This window comes from Spinacia oleracea, chromosome 1, assembly GCF_020520425.1.
Source record: "Spinacia oleracea cultivar Varoflay chromosome 1, BTI_SOV_V1, whole genome shotgun sequence".
Classification (NCBI taxonomy): Eukaryota; Viridiplantae; Streptophyta; class Magnoliopsida; order Caryophyllales; family Amaranthaceae; genus Spinacia; species Spinacia oleracea.
Window position 1 is genome coordinate 131,149,011 of NC_079487.1, and position 21,362 is coordinate 131,170,372.

At 35.5% G+C, this 21,362-nt stretch overlaps 2 protein-coding genes across 8 annotated transcripts; both read left to right on the forward strand.

The window, feature by feature from the left end:
• The first annotated feature begins 1,755 nt into the window (after positions 1 to 1,755).
• On the forward strand, positions 1,756 to 14,614 carry LOC110804147 (probable nucleoside diphosphate kinase 5). Of its 5 annotated transcripts, XM_056828807.1 has the most exons (7): positions 1,756 to 2,025; positions 3,820 to 4,044; positions 4,649 to 4,756; positions 4,947 to 5,041; positions 5,838 to 5,871; positions 7,373 to 7,418; positions 10,234 to 14,614. In XM_056828807.1, the coding sequence occupies exons 1-5, from the start codon at positions 1,961 to 1,963 to the stop codon at positions 5,867 to 5,869; spliced, it is 525 nt and encodes a 174-aa protein (XP_056684785.1). In that variant the 5' UTR covers positions 1,756 to 1,960; the 3' UTR covers positions 5,870 to 5,871; positions 7,373 to 7,418; positions 10,234 to 14,614. The 5 variants fall into 5 exon arrangements, with proteins under 5 accessions (XP_056684785.1, XP_021865422.1, XP_021865409.1 ...); XM_022009730.2 differs by lacking the exon at positions 10,234 to 14,614 and having other exon boundaries at positions 7,373 to 7,844; XM_022009717.2 differs by lacking the exon at positions 7,373 to 7,418 and having other exon boundaries at positions 1,757 to 2,025; positions 10,234 to 10,713.
• On the forward strand, positions 5,836 to 21,361 carry LOC110804132 (protein DEEPER ROOTING 1). Of its 3 annotated transcripts, none has more exons than XM_022009700.2 (7): positions 5,836 to 5,871; positions 10,234 to 10,306; positions 17,514 to 17,586; positions 19,682 to 20,235; positions 20,337 to 20,511; positions 20,606 to 20,664; positions 20,752 to 21,360. In XM_022009700.2, exons 2-6 carry the CDS (start codon positions 10,283 to 10,285, stop codon positions 20,623 to 20,625), a joined length of 846 nt encoding a protein of 281 aa, XP_021865392.1. In that variant the 5' UTR covers positions 5,836 to 5,871; positions 10,234 to 10,282; the 3' UTR covers positions 20,626 to 20,664; positions 20,752 to 21,360. The 3 variants fall into 3 exon arrangements, with proteins under 3 accessions (XP_021865392.1, XP_056684773.1, XP_021865398.1); XM_056828795.1 differs by lacking the exon at positions 5,836 to 5,871 and adding an exon at positions 8,585 to 8,744; XM_022009706.2 differs by lacking the exons at positions 5,836 to 5,871; positions 10,234 to 10,306 and adding an exon at positions 14,764 to 17,407 and having other exon boundaries at positions 20,752 to 21,361.
• The last annotated feature ends 1 nt before the right edge of the window (position 21,362 follows it).

Consider the following 21,362-nt stretch of genomic DNA (forward strand, 5'->3'; position numbering starts at 1 on the left):
TCGGTTTATTCGGTTTCAGACTTTTCAGTTCAATCCAAACCATAAAACCAATTTGTTTTAAAAATCTCAGTCCAAACCGAACCGAATAGAAAAAAAACGAACCGAATTTCTTATTCGGTTTGATTCGATTCGATTTTCGATTTTTTGCTACCAAACTTTCACCCCTAGTTATTTGGTGTTTCTTTTCATGTGGGTTGCTGTTCTTTTCATCTTCTCAAGGGCTTTGCGCACTAAAATGAAAAAAAGACTAGTAACAACTAGAAGTTGTGAAACTATTATTGTATGTACAATGCCAAAAAACTAGAAAAAGGATTGGGGAGCAATTGATCCATTTCCAGTTGCTTAGAAAGGGGAATTTCGAGCTTTTTATAGCCATCAAATATGAGATAGAAGTAGGGTTTATATTATAGGAACACCTTTAATATTTTTTTTATATATAAAAACCAAGTGAACAACTTTTCACTCATTTTAACAAGATGATCACTTCTTTAAAAGTGTGAACTTAAATACTGCCCTAAAATCACTCCTTACCTTGCATAAGCATCAACTACATAAATGACTTGCATTACTGCATATATCTAATTTGGTGTTTGTTAATTTTGAATCACTTATTTCCACTAGAAAACAAATTATAAATTGTAAGATGATGCAATTGAAAAATTATTTCTCATGATAAATGACTTAGTGTGTTTGTGTAGTTGACGAACTTGATGAATGCTTTCACTTAATGCTATACATGTATCTTATCCAATTTTTTGCTCAAGAAAAATCTAAAATTTTAACTATTTAATGTAGCAATCGGGGCATCGCCCGAGCCACACACTAGTTTAAATATAAAAGACAAAATGAAGAAAGATTTTTATGGAGTGAGCTTAAGGTGTTGCTCTCTTTCTCCTTACATCGTGTGACCGACCATGCTTGTGTGATAAAATTTAAGAGGTTAAGACGATGAGAAGAGAAAAAATTCATAAAGAATTAGAAGTAACTGAGAGTAATTTTTGTAGAGATGATGAACCTTATGTTTACCGCTTTAAATACTCCGTAGATCAACTAGGGATGTCAATGGGGCGGGACGGATGCGGATGTATGTCCCTCCATCCCCATCCCCACCTAAAATTTCCATCCCCATCCCCGCCCTATCACCCATGGCGGGTACAAAATTCATCCCCATCCCCGCCCCAACGGGTACAAACTAAAATCCATCCTCGCCCCACCACCCGCCTGGATATCCATCCCCGTCTCATCCCCGCCCCATATCCGCGTCAATGCCCACCTTGTTTTTCTTATTTCGCCAACATTATGGAAAAAAGTAACTTCCATAACAAAAAAATTCAAACACATAAAATTAGAAGTCTTGCCTTAATTCATAATATCAAATACTACAAACCAATCCAAACGCATAAAAAAATGTGTTCAACTTTTTATGTTCTTTAAATTTTTCAATTCACTAGGAATGATATTCGGGTAGGGTTGGCGAGTATCAAGCGGGGCAGGTGGGGATTGGGCGGGGCGGGCGGGAATGGGGCGGGTCCAACACAAAATCCACACCGCCCCATCACCCATGACAGGTATGATTTTTCTACCCATCCCCGCTCCATCACCCGCCAAATCTCCCTCCATCCCCGCCTACTTGAGGCGGATCTCCTATAAAACCCGCCCCACTGCCATCAGAAATCAAGGACATCCTGTGACATCATTTTGTACACCATTGTATTGTTTTTTTTGTGTATTTTGGACATAAACTAGCTTTGTTTAGTGGCTCAATGACTCAATCCAAACGACTGCATTTGGTTCCAAAAAGTGTGGCCACTTTGTTCCTCTCCTTTTTCCCGCTCTTCCATTCTCTCTCCTCTTTGTATATCAGCCATTTCAAACACTATATACCTCCAATCTTTCCAAATTCCGCACAGTTGACCTAATTCTCCCAAATTTATCCCCAATTCTCCAATTAATTTCAACAATGGCTTCACATTTTCACAGATTTATCACCGTTTTCGTCATTTTAGTCGCCTTTTGTCTGAACAGGTAAACTATTTCTTTGATTTCTCTCTCCTGTTTTCTCTAATTAACGCTAAATTATTTCTGCAATTCATGTTTCATTTCCTTCAATCTGTTCAGTGAATTTGATATTTAGTCGTTTAATTTAATGTTAGTCAAAATCCGCTGAAATTGAAAATGTTTTTCGCCGCAATTTTGTGCGGGGATTGTGATTTTTATGTTGAATATGCTGAGATTTCTGTGATTATTTGTATAGCTGAGATAGCTAGAAATTCTCGTATGGCGCCTTTTGTTGTTAGTAATTTCTTGATGTAGGCATTAAAATCAAGCATAGGGTTTAGCGTTCTTGCGATTGCATTTCAGCGTGGCGGCGAGAACCATGTTTGGAATTCTGGTTGATGTTGTTTCTCTCACACTTTCGATGATGATATTACGATTTGTTGATGATTTAGTGTTGCTAATACTACATTCGGTTATTTTAGGCACAAGAAGTTCTGATGTTGATTTTATCCATAGTAGACTAGTAGTCCATCAATTTGAAATTCTAATTTCAGATCGAATTGTAATATTTCTTTACAGAAAAAGGGGAAATTGAAAAATAATAACTGTGATCTGTGAATAGTGCAAATAACATGGTATTTTCGTAATTAAGTCAGTAAGAAAAGCAAAAAATGGCGGAAATTAAAAAAAAAAACGTCAATTAAATGGATAAAATTTGAGATTAAGTTTGTAACATTTGAGCTCAAATGAATAAGAGTACAACTTAACTGAATAAAAATTGCATTTAAATGAATAATTTGGTGCCACTTGAAAGTCAATTTAATTACAATTATGCCATGTGGTTTGTACTACTTATACATAACATTTATTGATTTAGAATGATAGAATCACCCCAGAAAAAGAGTTATCTTGAATGTTTCATTTATAAATGTGGCGGAATTCAAGAAAAAATAAATCTTACGCTGTAGAATGGCAATAGATTTTTTGTTTTTTTCTGATTGAAACGAACTTGGGAAAACGAATGAGTGAATATTTGGATGCCTCTACTGAAAGTCATATATAATTCTTGAGATGGATAGAATACATGATAAGAACTAAGAGGTACCTTTGTTTAGATGAGTGTCTAGTTGTCGTTTTGTGTTCATATTCTCCCTATTGTCCCAGATTTGATATATTTCTTAGATTTTTACGTCGAATTTCTTGTGCCACTCTTGCTGGAAGGTTTTTCTCAGCGCCGGTCATCTGGATGACATTTATTTTTGGATAGTGGCATAGTGATTCAGTTGTGAGTTCAAAAGTTATGACTGAATTTCCTAATGTAGAATAGCACTTGATGTAAAATGAGGACATACGTGCTCTAAAGCACAGGAATGAGTGGATGCTACTTGCATCTATCTAGCTGATTCACTGATTGTTTATCATTCGATTCTACAAGTTTTTGTGCTGATATTCTGATATCATTGTATGTTTCACGGAGCATTAATAAACTGAATCATTTTAATCCCTTAGTGTCTGATTTTGCTTGACCTATGGATTTCGGGATGGGCATAAATCTGGATCGTGGAAAGCCCTTATTTTCAATTAAATGATTCACCACCTCAAAGGAGAGGATTCGTTTGTTGAGCTATGTTTTAAGTTTACATTTCTGCATTTTGATCTCTGGTAGACTTACTCATAGTAATTACTGAATCAGAATCATTCTTTTCCTATGTGTGCAGTACATTGACTTTTGAGATAAGCACTCCTGAACCATTAAGTTGTCTGTGTACGTCTGTTTTTAAAAAATTTGTTTTACTATTTTAAACACCTGATTTTATGCAGGCCTTTATGCCGCGGAGAAAGGGAGAAGGAAAAAACATTAGCTATTATCAAGCCAGATGGAATTTTGGGCAACTACAGTGATAAAATTAAAAATATAATTACAGGTTATGGGTTTAGTATTACGAGGGAGATGAGGATCCAGCTTGATGAGGATGCTGTGAGGAGCTTCTATGCTGAACATTCCTCTAAAAGCTTTTTCCTTAGTCTTGTCAAATATATGACAAGGTATGTGACTAAGCATTTTAACTTTCCCTTAGTTAATAATTACGGTTCATAGAATTGAACAACTATACTTTCTTTGTTCCTTGTTATCTGTTCACTTATCATGCTTGCCTATTTGAAGTAATAATTTTACAGCAACAACTCCTTCGTATGTGCTGATTTGTTTATTCTAATAAACAACGAGGACCATGAAAGAGATAGCATGTGAGACATAGTGGATTTTTTTTATTTTTATTTAAGTGGGGACCATGAGAAAAGAAACACTAAAACATTTTGAGTGGGGATTAATGGAAGAGAGAAATAATAAAATATGGTAGAAGTTACCAAATGTAAAGTGAAGCATAAAAAAAACATCCCATAAAAGGCAAGTGATGCATTTAAAAAAACGGAGGGGGTATCATATTGCTTCTTCTGTTAAACTTTCTTTTAATGCGATTTATGGATTCCGATTCTGTTTTTACTTCCTAGCAAATGTCATAGAGTTCAAATATTATAGGTTGGGCCTGGGCTCTATGGTTACTGAATGATCCAGTTCATCAATCTAGCTTGAAATACATCCACTAAAAGTCTTGTATATCTCTAACCAATTTGTCCATTCTTTATCCAGTGGTCCAATCTTGGTAATGATTCTGGAGAAGGACAATGCTGTTGCTGATTGGCGTAAGTTGATTGGACCCACTGATGCTGAGAAGGCTAAGGTCACTCATCCTCAAAGGTTGTTACCATCTAATCCTTCCTTTGATTTATTCATCAATTTTACTATTTGGATCCATGGTCTCCTTTTAGGCTAGAAGAAGACTTGCTATGTGATGGTTCACTTAAACACTTATTTGAATGAGAAAACACTTTAAATCACCAAAATTTGTTTGTCTTGTTAAACCTTTTGGTTCCTCTATCCTTTTCAGTATTAGAGCGATGTGTGGCTTCAACATGGAGAGGAATTGTGTCCACGGTTCTGATTCTACTCAATCTGCTTCAAGGGAGATATCATTTTTCTTTGGTATGGTTAATGTCTTGATGATCTTTTGGTTTACATATCTATCATTTAGTGATGCAAACCAAAATGTTGGGTTTAGGTTTTGAGACTTACGCTAACATCATCTCTATCGATTAGATTTTTGGAAGATATTTAGGTTGGAAAAAACAAACATAATATATTATCCAGTATTCCTGTTTGGTTGCAGTAGGGGGCGGAAGGAAACAAAAGTTGGAAAAATTATAAATGCATGATTAGTTTAAATTATCTGGAGGGTAATAGGTGAGCACCAATCCATGTATTTCCAGCTAGATACATTAACAGTTAGATATACTCCTCTAACTAGTGGATGGAGACTTAAGACTTTAGACACCACCTAAAGCTGCTATTCAGGATACCACTATAAAACCAGAGCTATCTTGCAAATCTCCAGTTTAAGATACTTGGTAATATCCAAATGATTGACCTTGGGTGAACTGTAATATACTTCTGGAGATATGTTATAATATTAGTGAAAGAAAGGTAAATTTTGATCAATGTCTTCTCAGTTTTGGCTCATAAGTTATGTGCTAGTACTAGAAAAGAAAATGTTTTAGCTGCAGTTCAGGATGCATAAGCCCAGAACCATCTTTAAAATCTAAGTTTTAGATACTCCATGGTATGAAATACTTCCAGAAATATGTTATATCAGTAAAAAAAAGAAAATGTTGATAGAATTCTATAGGCTTATAAGTTATGTGCTAGTAAATTTTGTCTTAACAAAACCTGATGGTAAATCATTTTTATTAACTCATTTCTTTATCCTTTGTTCCCTTTACAGATGTACAGGATACAAGGCATGATGAGTTGTGAAGGTACACTAAAATCAAATTATTAACCTCTTCATTATATGGAAATTTCCTGTGTGTTCATGAAATCCGATGTAATATATTTATGATTTTTTTTGTCAATAACTACCATAAAAAGAGAAACTACCTTATAAATTTATCATTTACAATTTGCAAATGAAAGGTATCCTTTTTTTTTTCCTCTTGATGATGATCTGGCTTAGGTTAAAGAAAATTCAAATATTATTTAGGTGGAGATGAGCCTCAAAGTTTATCGAGGAAAGTACTCGTTTAGTGGAATTAGTTTGGACCCTTGTTTCTCTTTGTCTTGCTAGGTTTGTGACTCACAGATTTCCTCTCACCTATCTTGGTCTCTTGTCAGGTGAAACCCCTAGAGGAAACTTTTTCGAACACTCCCTAAGATAATCTATGGGTGAAATTGGGCTTATTCTTTGAGCGGGCGTTAATTATTTTTGTTCAATTTTTTCTTTGTAGTACTTGTCTCGATTGAGAGTTTTAGGTTTCCCTGTGATATCTTGGCCATGAGATACCTTTTTGGTTCAGGATGAGGGAGGATAAAAAGGCATCTCTTGTGTGAAGCAAACTGTATGCATGCTTTGGGAGGAGGCTGGTCTACGTCTCATCAATATGATGTTTGGAATTCAATGCTCAAACTCTTACATGGTTCTTTTTTAATTCTCTTTGGTAGTAAGTATTAATAGCAGATATAATTTTTTGGGCAATGGATGGTTTCTCTTAGCCTCTTGAGTATACTGTATTCATGCCTCCTCTTCCAGCCCTCTCCTAGGGTGTCGCTCCTTTTCTTTCTTAAACCAACTATGCCAATGAGTTTAAGTTTTGGGAGAAACCTTAGGTAGTGGAAGTGGCTATATTCATTTATATCCCTCACTTTTTCCTTCTTTTTACTCATCATAGTGTCCCACTTTCTGATTTCTGGAGTAAGGAAGGGTCAGGGTTTTCATGGAAATTTTACTTTAGCTAGGATCTGGGAGTTAGGGTGGCTGGCTGATAGACTAGTTAGGACTTCGGAGAGTTGGACAATATGTATATTAGAGTTTGCTTGGGAGACTCTTTTAGTATAATTGTTGTTGTTTACTTCAACAAATACCTAGTAATCATGCCTGCGATTGCTTCATCCATTGTCTAAGTATTTAAGATTCCAAGGTTCCTAAAAGAGAATTAAGACATTTATGTATTGTTTACAGCATGTTTGTATTAGCTCAACACTATTGTAAAAGTGGATATCAATTAGCGTCATGCCTTCATCTTCTAATGTATGTGCCTTTTTTCTGGGATGTGAAGAGTCTGAGAGTTACATTTTATTACATTTAGGTTGACTTTTCTTTTTGTGGAATAGGTTCAACATTATTAATAATATGTAGAAACAGAAACTAAGTTTGTGTGTCATGCGTCTTGGAAATGAATAGCTGGAGTGCTTGAACGCCATATTTTTTCCGTTATAGGATGACTTTCTTTCTGAAGAATGGGTTGTTTTCTATTGTGGCAGTTGGTTGTGTTTGCAATCTCTCATGGAGCATTTGCAGCGTTTGCAGGTATAACGGTTTACTTTTGGAGGAATGAGGGAAGGAAGTTTATGATTGGAACTTTGGAGACTTGCTTTCCTGTCCACAACCCCTTCGAGTTGGGTGTTATGGTTGGAGAGGAATGATAATTTTTTGTGGGGCAGAGCTACTATTAGGTCACTTAGGTGGGTTCATGGGGGTAACTATAGTAATTCTTGCCTCTATCTGATGTATATCTGTGATGGTGTTTCCCAAAATCTATCCGCTGATACCCAATGAGACCGACATGCTGTTTATTTTTAATTTTTTTTATTAGTGTATTCGTATGTAACTGCTATATTTTCTCTCATTTCATAGGCTCGCAATCAACAAGGTTGTTAGGTGATAACCACCTAGAATATCCTGTAAAACGCAGATGCATTTTGTGGCATGCCTAGAGATAACACTCATTATCAACTTCGTTCCTTCGCAGTTAACATAAATGATATTAGGGGGTGTTTCTTTTTAATGTTTCCAAGCCGAAGTCATTATAAGGAGCCTCAGAGTGCTTAATATCCCTCCAAACACTAACATATGAATTTTGGAGTAAAATGGTGATCTCTGTATCAAACAGAAGCCTTCTAGTGCAGTGGCATAGGAGGATCTCACAGTGAAATATAAGTCTGTTGAGGATGGCCAAGAAAATTTGTATCTGGAGTTGTTCGTTAAGGGCCATCTCTTCGTTCGCCTGTTGTTAGACTTGTCACCCATAGAGAGTCGTAGAACTAGCCCTAGAAGGTTTATTTTTTTACATTACTTAATCATACCCTTGTAAGTTTGGGACTTAAAGAATTACAAGATTCAAGAGTTAGACTTTATAGACAAATCCTATTTTCTTTAGAAAAGTCTTGTTAGATTTTAAACGAATGTAGTTTTTGGACATGGGAATCTAATATCATTCAGCTTCAGAATTGAGGACTGATGGTGAAGGATTATTCTTGGTAAGTTTAGAGCTCATGGAGTGATGGAGATGTGTCTGAATTCATCTGCAGACTTTTAACTTTAAGAACTTTACTCTTCTTAGACTTGTAAAGTACATTGTTCTTGACAAGTAATGTTTTACTCTGGTTCTGGTGCAGTGATGGTAATGTGAACAGTCTGCCTTCAAAGGATAGTTTTTATGAACCTAAGAAAACCAAATCTCTCTGTGTGATCAGGTAGAGAACTCAGAGGTTTATGATGCATTGATGCTAGTGGTGCAACCGTGCAAATGCATTTACCTCCTTTAGGACTTTAGGCTAACCCTGTCCGGCAGTTTTGTAGCATGTTTGGATGGAGCAGAAGAAGCAAGTATTAAAGCTTTTTAAAAGAAGAGAGGTAAGTCTGGTTGATCCTAGGGTAAAGAAAATAAGGCTTGTTACTTAAATATGGAAAATATTCGCTTTCTTGTGTTTTAATCTTCATAATTGAAAGGACTAATTGATCAGCTTAGGTGTGCTAATGCCTTGTGTAAAAGTGTATAACTTGTTTTAATTATCTAATGACAGAGAGTTTGAATTTAGGTGAAGTATGTCTAGCATTTAGAGTTAAACCGAGTTTAATTGGTTGCCTTACTATGTTCAACTTGTTTACGCTATTGTTTAGAGACGGATGAAGTTAAGGAACCAACAGTTTTTGTCGCTTATGTTTGCTGTAGTTGGTGCATATGTTTTCTGAAGGTGGTTACTACGCTGGTCCTTGCAGCGATTTGTTATGAGCTGGTCGATAGATTGTAAAAAATGTCCTAGTTTAGAAATCTATCGGTTGAATGTAGGAAAATATGTTACTGGTAGTATCCCAACTCTTATTGTTATACTCCGTAGGTTTTAATACTTAGTAACACTTGTGGATAGAGGTGATGAGTTTATTGTAGGTGTGCTGTGACTGTGCTCTCAGAAAATAGTTTGTTGAACCTAATTGTTAGGTCTTACATAGTGATGTATTCTTTGGAAAATGTTTGGTTGGCTTTTAAGGTTGACAACCCGTATGAGAGAGATAGAGAGAAAACCTTGATAAAAGCGACAATGATAAGAGAGAAAATGCTACTATTTATATTTTTGCAGCTCTCTCATGAGGGTTGTCAACCTTAAGGGTCGATGAATCATTCCCCACACTTCTTTGTTCTCAAGTGATATTCCAGGATAAAAGATTTGTTATTTACGAGAGTCTCTTAGTAGTAATTTCCTTGAGTCTCTTCAAGTTTTTACTTGCAGATTGGCCCATTTTCCTGGTAGTCATTAGTTGAGTTTGTGTTTGAGATTAGTTACCTCAAGCATGTCAGATCAAGCCTAACGTTACGGCCAAGTCTTTCAACTTTAATGGTTTTTAGTATTTGTATAATTTTTTGAAGAGATGAATGGTTTTGTTTTAATATATTTATTAGAGTTAAAGCATATCAAGTTTGTTTGGCTTATCTTGTGGCTACTTTTCTTTAAAGAAGAGGGCTTCTCTAGAACAAACAATCCCCCATCTCTGGGAGATTACACTAAGTTAGGCCTTATGCTCTAGAAAAGCTAGAAAGTAAGGAGGCTATAATATGATGAACTTATTTTAATATGCATGATTTGTGTATAATAACAGAAGTAGTTTTTTTTAAGTGTTTCTTTTGAGTGTAATATATATAGAGAGAATGGGTTGACATCTGATAAAAAAGAATAAAACACTGATAATTTAATAAATAAATTCCTCTTATTCTAAAATTTATAAGCTTCCGTTGGTTCTTATGGAAATTAAACATTTACGGTTTGATATAAATGTATAAATTGCTAAAACCACTCCCCCAATTCCTGTAAGAAATGTTCTGATGCTGAATTTCCTAATTTTACAGCTCTTATCAGTACTAAATATGGAACTACGTTTCCCACCAAATCCGGGCCATGATCATCAAAGGCCCCCACAAGGTGACCGCCTTATCTCTTGATATTACTCCTTTTTAGGACTCTCTTGGCAAAGTGGAAGTTAACAACATATTCTAAACTTTTGTCTACATGATGTACTGATTGCCACGTAAGTCGATTTACTTTAATTAATTCTTGATTAGCAAACTAGTGGCAGTAATTTTTTGTTATTTTTTTAACTGCGAAAGATCCAATGGAACTTTGGAAGTATGGTCAAAGTTTTTAGGCTTATAATTACAGCCACTTTCATGGTTTTGTGGAGGATAAAGTTCCACATCATGGTCTTTCATGGTGCTAGTGGATTTTCCGTTTCAGGAAAGTTTTGCTCATTATTTGCTGTTTTTAGTTATAAGTTGGGTTTCCAAAATTCCTTATACAGTTATTCATACGTATATCTAGTAGTTTTCACATGCATTTGATCTCCCGTTTGCCTAAGAAAAGTCTACATATTTCTTTCTTGGTGGGTGCAATTTTTGTTTTTAAATTTTTCTTCCTTTTTCTTGCACTTTCCATCTCGAGATCGAGTTTTCAGAGTTTTGAAGGGAAGTCCCAGGGAAAACGGGTCTCGATTTGCGTAACAACCCATAGTTTTACAAAATAATCAGAGATATTTTTATTACTTGGTTCTCTTCTTTCTTAATCTGATTGGTTATGTTCTAATTAATCTGTGATTAAGCTCAGTTTTTAAAACCTTTCTGTGAACCACAGAATGTCTTACACATAGCTTACTGGTGGGTTTTAACATTATTAATTGGTGTTATAGACGTGACAATTCTAAACTTGAGTGATTTTTCCTTTCCTGAATTTTTTTAGAGTTGACAAATTTTCTCAGTCGCGACACGTGTTTCATGTCCTCGGGGTCCCTCGTGCAGCTGAGATTTATGTCTGCCAATTAGATAATCTAGTTGGGCACAGCTCTGTAAAACCCAGGGTTGGCTATCATTGATGCATTTTCTTCTATTCTTCTGATTGGTTGATAAACTTAAGGTAGAGGGTCAGAACTTTGAACATCTTCTAACAACAATAGTTTGCATTCTGAGCTAGTCAATTAGATATTGTGAGGGTAGAACTTAAGAACTTTTACTATAGCCTGATTAGCTTAAATGAGATAATTATCAGAAGGCTAATGGTGAGCGGAACAAATGATATGTCTGTTCTGATTAGTGGCCTTTCAAAGGAGGTAAAGGTTAATCACAAATTTGGGGGTTACAAATGCTTTTTTATGTGTTTGAGCATGTTACATGGAAAACTTTGAGGGTTTACAGCATAAACTTTAGATTGTATTATAGAGGGAAAACAGTGTAGATTGTAAGAGGCTCTGATCTTCAATTTTTTTATCTTGAAGAAAAAAAAGTGAGGTTGGGGGGTTTTTAGTTTGGATTAGTTCAGATTGTGGTTTGATTATGATAATACAAACTTTTCTATAAGGCGGTCTTACACAAAAGACCACTTTGGTATCATATAAGTTAAGCAATGGAACCAATTAGTTAAGCACTTGAACTAATTAGTTAAGCATTGAAACCAATTAGTTAAGCAAAAGAATTAATTAGTTAAGCAAATGAATTAATTAGTTAAGCAATGTAACCACTTAGTTAAGAAATTGAACCAATTAGTTAAGCAACCAAAGTGGTCTTTCCGGTAAGGTGGTCTTACACAAAAGTTGCCGTTATGATAAAGTCAAGAGGTCTGAGGTGAAATGTTGTACCTTTAACCCTTTATATGTTTAAGTCTCAGAAGTGCTTGCATAATTGCTCTTTGTGCCGTTTGTGATTTCCTATATACATTCGATGTATAATACGTAGTATGAGTATAATATTTCGAATCATAGTGATTAGTGAACACCTCTTCCTAGTTCGTACCTTCTAGTTTTCGTCTTGTTTGCCTTGTAAAATTAGAGTTCAGTGCTAAAGCAAAGCTTCCAAAGGAAGCCATTTCATCGTTCTTTTTTTTTTTGTGTTTTAGATTCAATCATAGTATGCTGCTGAGACTCCAATCTCCACATTGTTAGTATTTAAATGTGGTTGAATTACTACATTGAAGCTTACTAATTGCAACCTTTTCATCTTATACTACCCTCTCTGGTCCTCTCTACCGACTCATATATACTCGATTTTAGGGCGGCTCTCTTCTATTGATGTTGATATCCTCGTAAAATACCTTTCCATGGAGAAAATATAACACCCGGCTTTGAAAACCGGAAGGTGGAAGAAATGAGCTACTATCTCCGATTCTCCGATCATAATTTTCACTTTCCATTTACTTAAAATTACATTTGCGTAAATAAATATAAATTTTAGTGATGCCATTTCTACCTTGTTGTGAGACGTTGAAAGTTACCCTCTCCAACCAAAAGATAAGAAATATCCTCTGCAGAATTAGGTCATTCAATCATTGTTGACCATCTTCTACTAGACTTTGCCGATCATTATAATCTAAATATCCTACTTTTTTTCTTGATACAAACTAGAAATCTTTGGTTGTAATTTTTCATTTGTTTGTAAGAAAACCCTAATGGGATTAGGCAAAATTATCTTTAGTTGATCACAATGCTGTATATTTTGGTACCTACGGTTTATTAGTTGCATCATTTTAGACATATCCATCCATACAAAGCTAACTCCTCTGTTAAATTTCTAGAATGGATAATAAATATAAGAAATGCGGATCGGCAATGATTTGGAAAATATGTTGGACTATTGATATTAAACGTCCGAAGTGACATCCATCACAAATAGACAAAGAGTAAGAAAAATAAAACCCTCTCCCTTCTCTCTAAGAAAAACTCAAACCTTAGCGCCGCCTCCACCGACGGCTCGCTGGTGGCTGGAGCATCCTTGCTTGCTAAAAGTCGCCGGCGAGTCGCGGTTTCTTTTCGATTTCTGTTGTTTGTCAATTGTAGATCGACAACTAAAAATTAGTAGGTGTAAATTTCCGGCAAATTCGAAGGAGCAAAGTTTTTCCATAATAAGAGGCTTCGATCTACTCTTATTTGCTCTTCTTACTGCTGGAAAGGTAGTTGGAGAAGCTAAGGCTAATTCCAGGTTTCGTGGGGAGGAGTTTGTGGGAGCAGATCCACTTCACCCTTGGCGGTTATTCCGAGATCATCCTAATTGCCGCCGCCGTTAAAACGCCGGTAAAGGTAAAATTAAGAATTAGGGTTTCTCATTTGGGGTAAGAATCGCTCGTTTCTTTGGGCTGTGATTGTCTTTAAGTCCGAATCTAGCCTAGTCGCCGCCGTCTCGTTGTGTCGGAAAACGCCGATCTTGACGGTAAAGGTAAAGATTAGGGTAGGGATTCCTAAATTAGCCGTGTCGCCGTCGTCTTGTAGTGTCGGAAAACGCCGACCTTGATGATAAAGGTAATCATTGGGCTAGGGTTTCTGTTTTTGGTCTTAAATTCGTTGTTGGTTTGGATTTGATCTCTTTAATTGTTGTCTCCTCGCTTTTGATTATGGAGGTTAGCTTAGTTGTTAGTGTTGTTTGGCTTTTATGTGTTTCTCTTTTAGTTATGTTATGTGATTGTAGTGTAGTATGGATAGTTGTTTGGTCTCTTTGTGGTTTTGGTGTGTACCTTTTGAAGTTTGTTGATGTTATTGGTAAGCAATTGTGGTTTTTGTTGTTGTGGTTTGAAATTGGAGATGGTATGATAGTGAAGAAATTGGGTTTAGTTTATAGCCTCTGGGGGGTAGGGGGGAGTGATGTTCTTTCCTTTTCTGAAGTAGGGATGCTGAAGTTTGAAAGGAGAGGAAGGTTGTATGTGTTGCAAGTCACTCTGGTCTTTGTTAGTTTCTTTGGAGACAAGTTGTTACGTAGTTTGGCAGGGGAAGGAGTTTGGGTAAGGAAGGGTCAATGTTCTCAGGTTCTAGTTGTCAGTTGGTTATTGGGATTAACTTTTGTTAATTTTCAATTTAGGTTAGTGTGGAGCTTTGTACTCTATGCTTTCAAAATCTTCAATTCAAACGCTGCTTTCCCATTTTTTGGGATTTATAGCATGCTTTTCGAGTCTCATTTTGTGGCTCAAGATGCTTGTGAATCGATCACAAGGTCTTTCCAACTAGCTTGTGGTATTGTCAAACTTCCACTTCTTTCTTTGTCCTCCAAGGTTAACAGGTTAGCAAGGATGCCTCACAGTGGTTACCATTCCAATATTCGCTATATCTCCTATAAAACAAAAACTACAGCCAACGGTGGATTTGGCACGCTAATTTCCAGTGGGTCGCTGGGTTGTGCAAGCAAGTTCATCTCGACAAACAAAGGGCCGACACCGAAAGAGCCTACTATCCTCTCGGCGATCAATGCTTTGTATTTTTGTTGTACTAATGTTGTATTAGTTTCTAAAGACCCTAGTGTTCTAGTTTAGTTTGTTGTACTTTCTTTCATAATGCAAATTTATCCTATGTCAAAAAAAAAAAAAGATATTAAACGTCCAAAATAAATAAATCTGTGATCCATATGTATGGTCAAAAAATTGCTAAAATAATTTACGTTAAATGGTTACCTTTATACATGATTATCACTAAAAGATAGATAACGTTTATATATACCAGAGTAATTTTTTAGCAAAAATTTTACTCCGATTTACAATATTTATTGTATACCACCTTTAAATAAAAATGGAGTTAATATACGGAGTGCTAAAATACTCCTTATAAAATAACAAATAATGGGAAAAATTAAGTATTCCAAATAATAAGTCAACGCCTTGGCTGCGCAATAAGGAGTCTATGCGACAAGTGTCAGACACGTGTTGACTCTCATAATTAGATGGATTTGATTTGCTGTTAACACAATGTCCGAAGATACAGCCAATAGCTCGTGCTCTTCTAGCAAGTGGTCCCACTATTTTGTCAGTCACGTGAACAGTGGACCCCGGCTTCTGGGTCCTGTTCTGGAAAGATGGTGTTAGTACGAAAAACTCTAAATTAGCGTGAGTAATGGGTTTAGCCATCAAAAATCGGCAGCTGCTCCGTAGTTATACTTGTTCAAGTACTCCGTAATTCGTATTTCTCCGTTCAAAATCTAGCAACAAGTTGAGGATGAAATACAAATTGAATAACTCTAAATTAGCAAGAGTTATACGTTTAGCCACCATATTTCTCTGTCCAAAATTAATAGTCATGTTGGGAAAATTCTAGCAATAATTTGAGGAAAAAATACAAATTGAAAGGAGTAACTTTTATGGTATATTCTAGCATTCACTAATCTTCATGGTATTTAAAGATCAGGTGCAACGCTCACCAAGGCAAAATGTTATGTCCTATTTATTTGTGTATGTGGCTTGTGTTGTGTTTATACAAAGGTGTATACAATCAATCAATTATATCGGTCAAACAAGGGCTAGTAAACTGCTTTATTCAGCAATTACAGTGTATAATTTTATACTCCCATGTCACCTACTGCATTGTCCTTTTTTCTATGGTCTTTTCTAATAATTTTTCCTATATACTAGTTCCATGCACATTTAGCTCTGTTTACATGTGATTGTTTATATACAGCGGCTTTAATATGGGTCATGTAATTGTAGGATTTTGTTTGTGTTGTTTCCATTGCTGCTGTTAATGAAGTTTAAAGGCTAAGGATTTGAATATGTTCTGGCGTAGTTGGCCCTTAGGTTTTGGGTGATGAAAGGGCGGAAGGAAACTACAAGAGAAAGAGTTAGAAATTGAGTCTTGTATCTAGCTTAAAGAAAGAGTTGCATTTATATAATTATCCTTCACTATTTGAGTAATCTCTTGCTAAAATTCTTTGGAGTTTTATATGCGTTCTACCCCCCAGCGCACACACATACACATAAAAAGGAGGTTTGTGAGGCTATTGGAGTCGCAAATTATGTGGAAAAATGCAAGAGTATAGAATGAAAAATACATACAAAATGGAGCGAGGGTTGAACATTTGTATAAAAAATGGAGCTTGATATTTTGAATGACTTGTTAAATAGAAATGTAGCTTATTATTTTACTCACAAATGCTTAAAAGTTATCTTTATATATGTAAAAGTTATCTATTTTTTTTTAGTGATAAATATTTTCATTTTGATAAAAAATATTTCTTCAAAAATCATTAATAATGTATAAAGTTAATCATTTACCATTTTAAAATGTTTATCTATCAATTTGTTTTTATAATATAAAAGTGAATTAGAATATATTAAAGTTTACAGAAAATGAGATAAAAGTTATAAAAATCGGGGTAAAAGTTATCTTGGTGTATAATGAATTTATTATACACCTTGTGCGTGCAAGACCTTTTATATTTGACTTCGGTGAAATTTCTCACACTGGCATTGGCTACCTTCTAAAAGTACTCTGTATTATTTTGTTGATTAGCTAGTTATTTGGGGTAATTCACATGGTGAACTTTTGGCAAATGATCTCACATTCTCGTTTATGTAAACAATCTCTGCAGTCCTCAAATCAAATACTTTATAATCAAAGTTCCATAAACTGACTGAAAAATTAATCTATCTCTGTAAAATGAGCTTAATCACTGATGTCATGCATGATTTCTATCTTTAAATGGTAAATCTTGTGGGGATTGTGCTTGAACATTTTTTGCTGAAAGCAAGGTTTTTTGGGGATAGGTTATTATAGTGATCTAAGGACCGATGTTTAGACACGAAGCCTCTGTAAGTATTGCTAGGGAAGCATGCCTGCGACAAATCCTCACACTCACACAGACCAATATTAAAATATTACAGTACACACTTTGCTATTAAACAATATTAAAAGAGAATGTTCCTTAGCATAGATATGCTAGCCAGTTGGAGAGGTATGGGAGTATAATAGCTGAAAACAAGGTTAAGAGAACATAGAAGAAAAGGTTGAGATCCATGTGAAAGGGAGAGGAAGAGAGAGAGTAAGAACGGTTGTTAGGAAAAGCTAATTGAGAAAAGAGGCCCCTTGTTTAGGAACTTGCACCAATAGAGAGCTCTTAAGCTGTAGCGCTGACCTTAAATTTACTCATTTGCATTGTCTTTCACTCTTTCGTTACTGCTCAAAGCTTATTGGCTCATAAAAACTCACTCTGGAAAAGGGTTTCTCTCTCCCCTAGTCGACGTTATCAGGAAGTTCTTAGTTCAGAGAACAATACTTAGGTGACAATGAAGGTGAGAGAGTGACAGAAATGCATGTTGTAGTTGTAGTAAACTTTGTCATTGAAGTTATGTTATTGTTTGCTAAGCAAGGGCTCTATTTGGTTTGTAAATATTGCAGTTCTTCAACTGGATGCAGAACAAGTTGAACGGAAGACCAGGGAGTCAAAACCTGACTACAGTCCCACTTCAAAGTAAGCTTCTCTTCTTTGTCATTTGACTTTCTTTATTAATGATTTCCTGGTGATGCAACTACATAAGTACCATAAAAGATGCTTGCAGAATTCATATACTTACATGCAACTTGCATGAGAAATTATTTTATGTGTGAAGTAACAGAGTTCCATAACTTCCCCTGACCTGAATTGGCTCCTAGTTTCTTCCTACTTTTATGATCCTCTTTGGTTCTTCCTATATTATTCAAGTTTTGGAGGTTTGTGTTTCCCCTCTAAGGTCATAATATGGTGTTTGGGGCTACCTTTTTCTTGTAAGATTCTTGAGACGGAGAGGTTTAAATCATCCATGTTTTTATAGTCTGTGGAGTTCTGGTTTTGAATCTATCACAGCACTTGAAAAGAAAGAGGAAATAAAATTATAAAAGGAACTCAAAAACTATTTGACATGCACGTGCATTTATATCTTTAACTGCCTAGCTAATCTCCATTTTCAATCATTTTTATGTATTGTTCTGCAAGGATTTTCAACAAGCATATTTACTCTGTCAGAGATATTGTATTTGTCTCCTCTCATGTTTTCTGATGTTATAATATCTGTAATTTTATTCCATAACTATGATCTCTCTTCTTATAACGTAGGCATCCTTTGTATTCTGTTTAATCTAGATTGCATTTCCTAACTACGTTTAAGCAAGAAGAAATTTAGTTCCTTGAGCTATAAAAGGTGGTTCTGGTGTGGACCAGACATTCAGATCCGTGCTTCTTAGTCTATCTTGAAGTCGTCCAAATTGTTTTCACTATATTGATCACATATCAATTATTAAAATGTAGATTTTTTAGACTTGCCTTCATTTACTCTTTGTTATTACATCCCTAACCCAGCCATATTTTTACAGACATTGGGATAATTGTTGTTATAAACTCACCGGTACTAGTAGTACGTATCTAGTTTTGACTTTTGAGGCTGGCCAAATAAAAGATTCAACATATCTGTATGAAAGTACTTGCATAGTTGCATTTGTTTAATCAAGTCACTTGAGTTGTGTACTGCATATGTTTAATCTTATGCTGGAAGTCTCAGTCCTCAATTTCAAGACCTTTCCCTGACTAGAAAACTGGTATCTTTCTTTTTATGGTTACAGGCAAGGTGGCACACTTGCTTGATTGTGTAGGGAGCTTAGCCCTACATGAATATCTGGAGATGTGTATTTTATGCTTAGATTTTTTTTTCCTTTGTCCTAAATATTATTTAGATAGTGCAAGGGACAATTCCAATTTACTGGGGAAATTGGCCCATCAGGACCACAAGTACGAATAATTGTCTAGCCTTGCTACCCGAGCTAATGCATCAGGTGTTAAGATCTACCTTTAGATTCTACACCATGGCTTTCATTGGCTAATTGTCACCTTCTCTTTTATGAAACTGGTTTAGCTTCTTGTGTATATTTTCTAGAATTACAAGCCAGTTCTTTAACTTGGAGAGGATTTGCTTGCAGTATATTTTAGATCGGTTCTGTTGCCAAACTCGAATTTCAGTATTGTCTGCATATTATCAATATTTTCTCCTGTTGTAAATTTTCTGATGGAGATTTTTTAACTTCTCTTATTTTCTAGAGACCAAGCAATATGCCTTAATCAATGTTGTCCAGACAAGATAATTCCCTTCATGAAGCTCTAGATGTGATCAGGAGAAGCAAACCCCTAGCTTAAGGCCCTAGATTTTTATTTTACCTCAAAATGCTTCAATTTCTTTGTCATCCATATGCTTAGACAGATCAAGGACGCTTGGATCATAGAAAAACCACAAACTTACATGAAAATTTCTGAGTTATTTTCAACAGTTTTCCATAAAATACATAAGTTGATTACCTTATTAAATGGCGAATTTGGTTTTGATCCTTGAAATTGTTGATAAAAAATTATTGTGTAAGCAGCTTCTTCAGAGTTCAGACCAAGGTTTGATACCTAGGTATCCGGGACTAGCCTTTTATTAATAAACTTAATGGATTACTGTGTTGCCTTGAACCTTTTAAATTTCCTGCATATCTCATGGTTTCGTGTTAAACTGGATCCTAACTCTTCTTCTTTATTTCTTGGTCGTCATTTTTAACAGATCTTCCAAAGCAATCTTCTCAGAGAGAAGAGTTCAATGACTGGCCTCATGGACTGCTAACAATTGGGACATTTGGTAACAAGGAGCTCAAAGACAAAGCCGTTAGTTCTGAGATTCAAACTGCCACCCATGAACAAGAACAAGAGCAGAATCCAACCTCTGCTTCATCCCCAGACTTATCAGAGTTTACCCCAGAAGAGTTTGGCCAATTGCAAAAGGAATTGACAAAGCTCTTAAAACGAAAATCAGCTAAACAAGAGGAAAACTCCGATCTTCCTCTGGACAGATTTCTTAACTGCCCTTCAAGCTTGGAAGTCAGCCGGAGGATTTCAAATGCAATTTGCATTGATCCTGATAATAATAAGGAAGATGATATTGAACGCACCATCAGTGTAATAATTGGTAAATGCAAAGAGGTCCGAGCAGAAAAAACTAAGAACGCGATTGGGAAGAAGTCTATCTCTTTCCTCCTAAAAAAGATGTTTGTTTGCGCAAATGGGTTCTCGCCTGCTCCTAGTTTGAGGGACACTCTACAAGAGTCCAGAATGGAGAAGGTACACTTTTCAGTTTTCAATCAATCCTCTAATATCTGCTACTGGTTTTCTATATGTAGAGTGATTGATTGGCTTATGTTTTCTGATTTGCCTATACACAGTTACTGCGAACCATTATTCATAAGAAGATGTACCCTAAAAATTCTTCTCGGGCAGCATCAATGAAGAGATGCATTGAAGATAAACACATTGTAGAAAACAAAAATGACGAAGAGGAAACAATTGAAAAACCAAGGCCAAGTGAGGGATGTAAATGGGACAAGACGGATTCAGATTGTGAGTTTATTTGTGATAAGAATTACAATATTAAATCAATAACTATTATGTGATGAGCATGACATTGATCATTTTAAGTTCTTTATTACTGCAGATATTGTTCTAGAGATTTAACAGCGTGTCACCCTTATACAGATCATATTATATACCGAGGTATGGAAACTTCTTCTCGTTAAATTAACAAGGGTTATATCGCTTCAATTGGTTTGTCTAACTTGCTGTTCCATTCTTCCTTTGCAGATTTAAGTACATGTCTTTGTGTTCAATAATTTGGATTAGTCAGAGGAATGAGTTCATAAAACTGAAAGAGGAGAAGAAAAGGAAGAAATAATTGGCGTTTCTAAGGGACCTGAAATTAATCAACCTCTAGTTGAAGAAGCAGTCTTTCTTTTGTGAAACGGGGAAACTTGCCCGTATTTTTTCATGGTTGTCTCTGCTGATGTGCAGATCAACTCATGTTATGTAACAGTCTCTAGTTCGAGCTGTCGAGGCGGATAATTGAATTTTTCTCTCCTCTTTTTTGTATTTCTTCTCCTTCCTCTTATATTCTTCTTCCATATTCCAAATGGAAACCACTTTTCCTCTCTTCTTTTTTATGTTCATGATTGTTAAGATTTGCATAGGATGGGAGTTCTACACATAAAACAATGTGTACTTCATACTAATTAAGAATAGGTGAGTAGATTACTAGGCCTGTAAGGAATGTATCTTCCTTTTTTTTCCATGTGGATTCACTTTTTAACATGCTTATTTAAGCATGTGAAGCATTGTTATTATATATGCAAATATTGTAGCCCAAAAGAAAAGAGGTTGGAATACTGTTTTTGGTGTGGTAGTACCAATTCTACTTA

What these genes read in the sequence shown, in the direction of transcription:
- LOC110804147 (XM_056828807.1), top strand. Translation starts at nt 1,961, where the DNA reads ATGGCTTCACATTTTCACAGATTTATCACCGTTTTCGTCATTTTAGTC. An exon ending in GTCGCCTTTTGTCTGAACAG is followed by an intron (nt 2,026 to 3,819) that starts GTAAACTATTTC and finishes GATTTTATGCAG; the next exon opens with GCCTTTATGCCGCGGAGAAA. An exon ending in GGAGATATCATTTTTCTTTG is followed by an intron (nt 5,042 to 5,837) that starts GTATGGTTAATG and finishes TTCCCTTTACAG; the next exon opens with ATGTACAGGATACAAGGCAT.
- LOC110804132 (XM_022009700.2), top strand. Translation starts at nt 10,283, where the DNA reads ATGATCATCAAAGGCCCCCACAAG. An exon ending in TCATCAAAGGCCCCCACAAG is followed by an intron (nt 10,307 to 17,513) that starts GTGACCGCCTTA and finishes TAAATATTGCAG; the next exon opens with TTCTTCAACTGGATGCAGAA. An exon ending in GACTACAGTCCCACTTCAAA is followed by an intron (nt 17,587 to 19,681) that starts GTAAGCTTCTCT and finishes CATTTTTAACAG; the next exon opens with ATCTTCCAAAGCAATCTTCT.